Source organism: Eurytemora carolleeae, unplaced genomic scaffold, assembly GCF_000591075.1.
Source record: "Eurytemora carolleeae unplaced genomic scaffold, Eaff_2.0 scaffold599, whole genome shotgun sequence".
In the NCBI taxonomy this organism is placed as follows: Eukaryota; Metazoa; Arthropoda; class Copepoda; order Calanoida; family Temoridae; genus Eurytemora; species Eurytemora carolleeae.
In genome coordinates, this window is record NW_019396485.1 from 49 (window position 1) to 9,671 (window position 9,623).

At 32.6% G+C, this 9,623-nt stretch overlaps 1 protein-coding gene across 1 annotated transcript; it reads left to right on the forward strand.

Moving 5' to 3' along the window:
- Positions 1 to 342: 342 nt before the first annotated feature.
- On the forward strand, positions 343 to 7,481 carry LOC111704154 (uncharacterized; the record flags this gene model as incomplete). The annotated part of the gene is given in 3 exon segments (XM_023476297.1): positions 343 to 1,920; positions 2,396 to 4,691; positions 7,388 to 7,481. Coding segments are annotated over 2 exon segments (3,852 nt in total), but the record flags the coding sequence as incomplete, so codon positions are not given.
- Between the last annotated feature and the right edge of the window lie 2,142 nt (positions 7,482 to 9,623).

Consider the following 9,623-nt stretch of genomic DNA (forward strand, 5'->3'; position numbering starts at 1 on the left):
CCACAAATATGAAAAACAAGATTTAATATAATTCTTTAAAATTTTATTCTGTAGTGGTGTATATTCTTTTAAACATTCCTTGGGGGGGGGGGGGTGTTAAAGTCACTCAAAGTAAATTAAAGATAAAAGGATGAGAAATGAAAGTTCAGTTTACACTTCTAAGTTGTTTACATCTTTTATTGCTTATTCAGACAGAGGTTTTATTTAACACAGATTATTTGTTCAAAAAGAAATGTTTCAGTGATGATATTTTTAAATAATTAACCTTTTAAACTTACTTATTTTTTAGAAACATTATAGCAAATACATAATTGCCTTTTTAGATAATGTTTACCATATTTAGATGTATCACTGGAATGTATGCTGGATTTCATCAGTATCAATGTAATGAGGATCACCCAATCTCCCGAGTACGCTGTCAGCAACATCATCCAGGAAAATGTTTCCTATGTACTAACCCAGGTTGGAAGTTGTGCCAACAAGTACCAGCTGTTTCAGAAGCTGACCGCTAGAAACCTCCAATCCATTGCAATCCGGCAGGTCGGGACCAAGCTAGTGCGGGTGTTTAGTGCATCAGGTAGTGAGAGCATAGAGATAGTTTGTCAAAATTCAAATAATACAATGTATTTTGGAAAAAATACTGAATGCAAAGAGGATGAGGAATTTGTAAATAAGATGCATGAACCAGATAATAAGATTTCAACAAATCCAAAGAATTATCAACTTCATTCAGCTTTTGATGTTCCAAAAGAATTAAGCCCTACTAAACTTACAAAAGGATTTAATACTATTCTCGAATTTGAAAAAAAAGATAAAACTATTACAGAACAGGAAAACACGCAACAGTATGTGCAGGATTATACTAAAGCAAAAAAAGTTCAGGGGACTGAAAGAAACATATGTTTAGTGGACAATACTGGAGACAAAAAATATGTTGGAGAGGACAGTATCATAGATAAAAGTACTGTAGTCAATATCGATGAAAATGCAAGTGTTTTAGGGAAAATTTACATAGCTAAAAGTGCAGTTCATAATATTAAAACAGTGGAAAGTGTAGCACAGCAAAGTAGCACAGATACTAATATAATTTGCATCAATAAACCAGATGAAAGTATTGTAGAAGAAAGTGCCATTGCTAAAAATACAGTTGACAATGCTAATGCTAAAGTGGTATTGGTCAATTCTGAAGAACAGGAAAGTGCTATTGCTGAAACTAAAGTGGAATTGGTTTGTACTGAAGCACAGATAAGTACCATAGCTGAAACTGTAATGGTTAATGGTAAACTTAAGGAAAGTGCCATAGCTGAAACTGACGTGGACATGGTCAATACTGAACCAAAGGAAATTTGCTTAGCTAAAACTGAAGTGGTCAATACTGAAACAAATTCAAGTACAATAGATGAAACTAAGATAAAAGTGGAAAATACTGAAACAAATGAATGTGCTTCAACTGAACCTGAAGTGGAAGTGTTCAGTACTGAAATAAAGGAATGTACAAACACTGCAACTAAAGTGAAGGTGAGAGATACTGACGCAACTGAATGTGCAATAGCTGAAACTGAAGTGGAAGTGTTCAATACTAAAGTGGTCAATACTGAAATAAATGGAAGTGCAATAGCTGAACCTGAACTAAAAGTGGAAAATACTGAAACAAATGAATGTGCTTCAACTGAACCTGAAGTGGAAGTGTTCAATACTGAAATAAAGGAATGTACAATATCTGAAACTGAAGTGAAAGTGGTCAATACTGAAATAAAGGAATGTCCTACAACTGAAACTGAAGTGGAAGTGTTCAATACAAAAGCAACTGAATGTGCTTCAACTGAATCTGAAGTGGAAGTGACAGATAATAAAACAAAGGAAAGTGCCCTTGTGTTAAATTCAGTGAACGATATTACAGCAAAGGAAAGTGTATTACAGGTAGAGAGGGACATGTTTGGCTTTTTTCATTTCCTTCATTCATCGTCCGTGAACAACCCTATTCGTTCCGTTTTTTACAATCGTTTAAAAATATTAATTTCACTCGTTCTTCAAAAAATCGTTTGTTCAATAAAATTGCTTGTTAAGTAAAAAACGATAGTTTTTTCAAAAGTTTGCCGGAAAAAATAGTTTGTTCAGTAAAAAACTATGGTTTTTCAAGCAGTTTGTTCCAAAAATAGTTTGTTCAGTAAAAAAACTATAGTTTTTTCAAGTTCGTTTGAATGATTGATATCAAATTTTTTTGTTTTTTTTTCTTTTGTTTTTTAAAAACTATGTTTTTTTCATTTCTCTGAACGATCCAACTTGTTCACCCATCGTATATTTTTTTTCTTAGCAACACCGTCATTCACAAAAAATTTCGTTCGTTTTTAAAAATGTTGTTCCTTCACAAAACGATGCCCATCTCGAATTACAGGATAGTGTCATGATGAAAAGTTCAGGGAAATACAGTAAATTAGAAGAAAAAGAATTAAAGGAATTTTCTTTTGTTGAAACTTTGATGGAAGATACTAAAACAGAAGAAATTATAGTGGAGAGAACTTGCAAAGACACTCCTAAAGCAGATAAGACTAATACACAAAATACTATGAGAAATACAGTTTATGAAAACGTTGCAGACATGAAAGCATATGAATATGCAATAGTAACAAAATCCTCAAGTAAAGCAGTACTTAAATCTGATAAATTGAAAACTCCTGAAGTGAAGACTGTAACCAACTTTCTGAAAAATTCAAATATGGAGACTACATTAGAAAAAGAAAAAGAGAAAACTTTGAATCCAAATACAGATACTTGCGTCAGAATGAATGTAGAAAGTATAAACCTGGCATCAGGCCAGGGAAATGAGTCAATTTGTGTAAATTCTGTTTCAACTCAGTTTACACAGGCTTCAGCAGATTTGATCACAAATACAGGCGCAGAGGCCTCACACGTAAATAGTCTTGAATTAGATAAGGAGGAGTGTGAAGAAATTCTTCATAATATCAACAAGAATATACAAGCTCTTCTACATTCTCCTATATTCCAGACAGAAACCAAGTATCAACAGTTGGTGAGACAAGTTCTTAACGTACTGGGAACATCGGTTGATGTTGTTGAGGTTGTGATGACACTGAGAAAGATGAATCTGGATAAATTTACGAAAGAAATCACAAACTTGGAGTCTCTTATTAACAAAGATTTTTCCCAAAGTTTAGCAGAAGCTGATGACAATGTTATAGATATTATTAATAAAAATATAAAGATGTTTTGTGATGCACCAGGATATGAAAACAATGAAACCCTGCAGAGAAAAGTAAGAACAGTTTTGAATATCCTAGTAGAAGCTGGATCAGCAGAGGATGTTTTAGATATGTTACATCTGGAAGGTTTGCAATATTTTGCAGAGAACAAACCGAAGCATTCTCAAACAGAAGAAAATTCCAGATCCAGAAGTAGGGGTCGGAGCAAAGAAGGGGTTCATGTGACATTTTTATCTCCTGAGCCTAAATCAAAAATACATTACAATTCGAACTCTGTAAATAAAAAGCATCTAGAAATGGGGGTTCAAAGCCCACCTCGTATAGAACGTAACAAAGAGAGCAGAAAGGTGAAAAGGTTTACAAGAGTTAGCTCAGGCTCTAGAACCAGGCGAGGAACATCAGATGGGTCTGTGTTCGATTCACTTTCAGAGGACTTGAAAGAACAAGCTGAAGAATCTGAATCAAAGCAAGACGAGTCGAAGATTCAAAATACGCTTGAGAGGAAAGTCCTCCTCGATACATCACCTATTTCTCATGCAGAACTAGATATTAAACAGAAAAAGTTTTCTCTTCATCGAAGCTTTACAGAAGTGATTAAAGACACTGATGAATATAGATCTGTGAAAATGAAGAAAAAATCAATGATTGATGATAAAAATAGTATTGTTTCGAAGATATTAAAGGAAAAAGCTAAGACTGAGAATTTAAATGAACAAATTGAAGATACAGAAATTGCAGTTGATGATGTTAATATAGAAAACAGTGCGGCATCGTTAGAAATATCTAAAGAGCCTCCTTGGCAAAATAATCCTAAAGATAATAAACACTTTGAAAAAAGAGATAGAACTGAAAGTGTTTGTTCTGAAAACATGCCTGACCTCTGCCCAATTGAAATAGAAGAAAATCAGCATAATCTCACAATAATCCCTTCTATTGATCCAAAGCATGAATTAAATAATGAAGTACAAGTCCAAACACATAAAAATGTAAACCTATTTGCTCTAACAAGTTTTGATCAAGACGTGGAATCGGATGATGACATTTCAGAGGATTCCAGAAGTAATTCTGAAGGTTGCACTTCAAATCCAATATTTCAGCGATTCAACGAAACTAAAACGTTGGAATCAAAAATTACTGAAAAGCTTAACAGGTTAATGGAGATTTCTCTATACGAGATAGATCAGGAAAGCAGTAAAAATGAATTTGTTAAATTTGTCATAAATGAAGTTACTGCATCTTTAAATGTAAAAGGAGAGAACAATAATGACAGCTCCAGAACACTTAACAAGATTCTTCATCATGTTTCTGATGCTAGGGAGGGAGAGGATAAGGAGACTGCAAATGACAATCTTGGAAAAGTTCAGGAGGTGCTTTTGCTTCCCGTTCCTGCTGAGGAAATGATCAGAAGAATAACTAAAATTGTTGCTCTTACTAATACAGAAGACTAAACTCAACAGTCATTTGTTTAAGGTGAAACATTTAAATAAAAATAGGATCAAACCAATTTTATTTGTAAATAATTTTATAAAGATTGTTCAACAACCCAAAAAAATTAGGAATAAAACTTCGCCTATCACTAATACATACATGTTTCGAAAGGCCAAAATGTTCATAACTACATTGCAAAAAAAAATCTAGATAAAATAAAAGGGCACACAACTTTTTTCTGTGTAAATATTTAACATATTTGTGCAAGTTTAATATGATTTTTATACAAACCAAAAAAAAGAATATTTTCTGAAACTTTTTAAATTTTTCAATTAAACCGAGATTGCCGGGGGGGGGGGGGTAATATTTAAAGCTGACATTTCAATGGAAAAATCGATTTTTGTTTACTGAGCTGATAAAAGACTTTTTGTTTTTTGTTAATTTATATTACCTGTTCACGGGTTTCCTAACAGTTTTTAGAAAAACAATGCAAAGGATATTTCGAGAGAGTGTTTTTCCTCGGGGACATTCTTGAGCTTTATTTATTTGAAAAATTGGTTTACGAATGTGTTATAAAGTATACATATATAAAAAAATGAATGTTAATGATGTCGAATGATTATATTACCACGCGTATTGGAACCTTTCTGTATAGGAATATTTATATTTTGATCTTTCAACAAAACCATAAAGTATGCAATAGCAAATACGAAAAGTCTACATGTAATGGATAAAAATGGGATCTGAAGTCAAAAGAACCTTTGATCTTTTAACCAGGATCTGCGTGCCATTGATATTATTACTAACAAAATATAAATATCATATATTTAGATATCAAATTTGGTATTTGATATTTAGAGCTTAAAACGCTAATAACTCTTTTTTATAAATAATAATTTTTTATTGATCCTTTTGGATGAACTATGGTTCTTAAATTTACCTACAGGGTGTCCCACAAAATATAACGGTATAGCAAGACAAATTCTAAGTCGTCTTTGGCGTTGAATTTATTTGTGACATTCAGTCGTAAATCTGTTTTAACAAGTAAGATTTTTGAAACGAAATTTCCAAAATGTCGTCTACCTTTTTGTGCTGGGATATATAGAATTTTGGTAATATTGAAAGGACAAAACAGCAGACCACATTTTGGAGAAGCCAAGATCAGGGATATTTTGATATTATCATAGATAAAGATAGATTGCGCATAAGACGTCATTTTTCATCTTGAAAGATGTAAATGTACAGAGATGTTTTAAAGATATTCCTATTATATAGATTAACTAGGTTGGTTGTGAACATTGGCTGTTCTTATTTCATTGAGTACTTGTGGTGTACATGAGTTTTGTAGAGAGAAATTTAAGTTGGTTTAGTTTTTCTCATGTCCTTCTTCAGTTCTTGTCAATATGATACAGGGTGTCCCAAAAAACATGGGAATTCAGTGACGAATTCGATATCGTCTTTGTTATGAATTAGCATTGTAATACCTAATTTCAAAAGCCATAATATTATTATGTCTGCTAGAGTTCATTTTATGAAAAGGGTAAAAGACTGCAAAGATGTGTCTATAATGTCTCCGCAGGATGAAAAGTGTAGACGGACAAGTTTACTCTGTTTGTATACTGCAATTTTCTTGTTTTACAACCGTATGCAGTCAAAACATAAACAAACAAAATGTGAACATAGCAGACGAAACTCTTACAAATTACAGCTTTCTCAGTAGGTATCACTATAATAAATCAAAGAATTATTTGAAAAGACGATATCGAATTCGTCACTGAATTCCCATGTTTATTGGGACACCCTGTATATTGCTCAGTGAAATAAAATTCACTCCTGAGTGGTTTAATTATTATGATCGAAATCCATTAAAACACCAAACCACCCCGCTTATCATTGAAGTATACTTTGACCTCTAGAAGTATGAATTCGCGGACTGTACAATTCTTGGTTATTTTGCGTACATAAGCTATCTATGTTTATTTATTTATCTATGACTTTTATTAACTCTATAATTTTACTTTAAGATTAAATTAACAAATAAATGTCGCAAATTATTTCAAAGATTAAAGACGACCCTTATATTGTCTTGATACTTTTATGTTTCGTGGGACACCCTGTACATAAAGTTCCTTCTTTGGTAATACGACTTTTCGGTTGTCTAATTATACAATGCATGGGGTTAGGGGTGCCTCTCTATAGTATTTTGGTTTGTAATGATATATTTTCAAGGCCAACCTATTTTTGAACATTTTAGACCTCTAAGTGACTTCAATTTAATAGTTATAATATGCTTGTGTTTGAATTTTAGACCTCTGAGTGACTTCAATTTAATAGTTATAATATGCTTGTCGTTGAATTTTAGACCTCTAAGTGTCTAAGTGACTTTAATTCAATAGTTATAATATGCTTGTGGTTGAATTAAATTAAAAAGTACAAGGGGGGGGGGAATTATTATCGCCAGGGTTTTCGATCGATTTGAATAAAAAATGATCAACTGTTTTAGAAACTTAAAACTTTTCTAGGATAAATACGTGGAAGGTTTTATTTAAGTCTAATCTTTTCATTTTGAGATTTATGTTGAAAAGTTTTAAAAAAATTAGATCGCAAGCAATCATTTTAATTCAAATTTAATGTTAGATCTTTACAGAAAAAACATAAAAGAACTTATTAAGTTAGGCTATTTAAAAAAAAAAAAATAACGATTCCTGAATTTTTTTTAAAAAATTCATTTTTTTTAGGATTGTGGCACCCCTGTGATTCGCTGATGTAATTGTGTACTAACAAATATTTGATTTTCTGTTCAAATAATGCAAATAAAATAGAAAATATTTATTCATTCTTTAAAATCTTAATATTTTCAATTCGTCTTGGAATCTACTAAATATATTTTGATGTATTTAAAATAAAACCATAGTATCTCATTTCTCATAATTGTCTTTAACTAACCGTACGTACAATAATTCATTCAATAGCAGAAGAATTTGTACACTGTTTTAAAGGGAGCTTGAGGAGCGGGGGAAGGCAGCCAACCATGAGCCACCACTAATTCCCCTTCCGTGCCACATATTAGCTTTTTTCTCTTCCGGCAGCCATGAGCCACCACTATTTCTCCTTCCGTACCACCACATTTTGCTCTTCTGGGCAAAACTACTTTTTTAAATGGTATATTTAGGGCTTTTAAAGTGTGATTTTCAAAAGTCCAGCCGCGTCACTCAATACATAAATATTTAGATCTTAATATTTCAGTGTTAATATGTAATAAGGATGATTTCTCTTAATGTAAACTGTAAAACTTTTTTTTTGCAAATCTAAATTCTGATTTTCATAAAAAATGGCTTATTTTTAAGAGCAATATCAATTTTAAAAATGAGGTGAGGGAGTGCTGAAAAGACTGAATGAGTGATATGAGGTGAGTGAGTGAGTTTTGAGGTGATTGGATGATGGGGGAGTTGGTTAATGAGTGATTTTAAGATGGATTTAGTGTAATGAGTCATTAATTGAATAATCATTAGACTTTGTGATATTTCAAGATGCAATACTTAGTCAAATTTGTCAAAAATTTCATTGTAAAACAGTTTAAGAATTCATCACACAAAATATTAATCTTAAGTAGCATGGAAAAAATAGTTTGAGTTGTGCTTTTTTGAGTGACGCGGCTGGATTTTTTAAAATCACACTTTAAAGGCCCTAAATATACCATTTAAGAAAGTAGTTTTGCCCGGAAGAGTCAAATGGGCTCAGTAACATTTCGTCTAGTACACTTTCGTCTAAGTTCACTTTTGTCTAGTTCATTTTTGTCTAGTTCATTTTTGTCTAGTAACCTTTGGTCTAAGTAACATTTGGTCTAAGTAACATTTGGTCTAAGTAACATTTGGTCTAAGTAACATTTTGTCTAAGTAACATTTTGTCTAAGTAACATTTCGTCTAAGTAACTTTTGGTTTAAGTAGCTTTTAGTAAGTAATTTGGTCTGAAAAAAATGTGAAGTGATTTTATATATACACTGCAAAAAAAGGAGAAAACCCGTGAAACAAAATCAAGAAATCCGTAATTTGTAAAGGAGAAATTCTCCACTCTTTTAAAACACGTTGAACTGAGAGGAACTCAATGGCAGGATTAATTAGCTACTCAACTAGTTCCAGGGGAAAACCGGTTGTGATTGACAAATACCATCACAGGTACACTTTAAACAACTTTTCTACAACACAAAATTATTGAAGGTGTGCCATTAGATCTTGTTCTGCCCGACTTACTACCAGAATCTCAACATAAGATCTTTGCTCCTTCGACCTGCCAGAGCATAGCCATGGGAATCAGCTCTTAAAAAAGATGGCTAAGAAGTATGAGCAGGAGATCATCAAGGAAATGTCTAAGCCGTCAAGCTCTACTACAGCGAAGGCAGTTCTCCAGGAAAAGTTACTAAAATTTACTTAGACCAAATGTTACTTAAACCAAATGTTACTTAGACAAAATGTTACTTAGACAAAATGTTACTTAGTCGAAATGTTACTTAGACGAAATGTTGCTTAGACCAAATGTTACTTAGACCAAATGTTACTTAGACCAAACGTTACTAGACCAAATGTTATTAGACGAAAGTGTACTAGATGAAATGTTACTGACCCGTCAAATGTAGTGGTACGGAATTGGAAATAGTGGTGGCTCATGTCTGCCGGAAGAGAAAAACCCTAATATGTGGCACGGAATGGGAAATAGTGGTGGTTCATGGCCGCCTGCCTTCCCCCGCTCGCTTGAGCGCAAATTAAGTGATTCTCCCGCCCCCCCCCCTTACGTATATAAATAATATTGCATCATTTGTTGGTTTTCTGAATAATTTTTTATGACTGCATTTCAGACTTTTTCAACGTTAACGGTTAGATAAAATCATCCGAATGACTAACTTTTCATAAATTCGTTTGTTCTTAGCAAAGAACTAAACAGTTTATTCAGTTAATGATATTTCCGTTTTTATAATT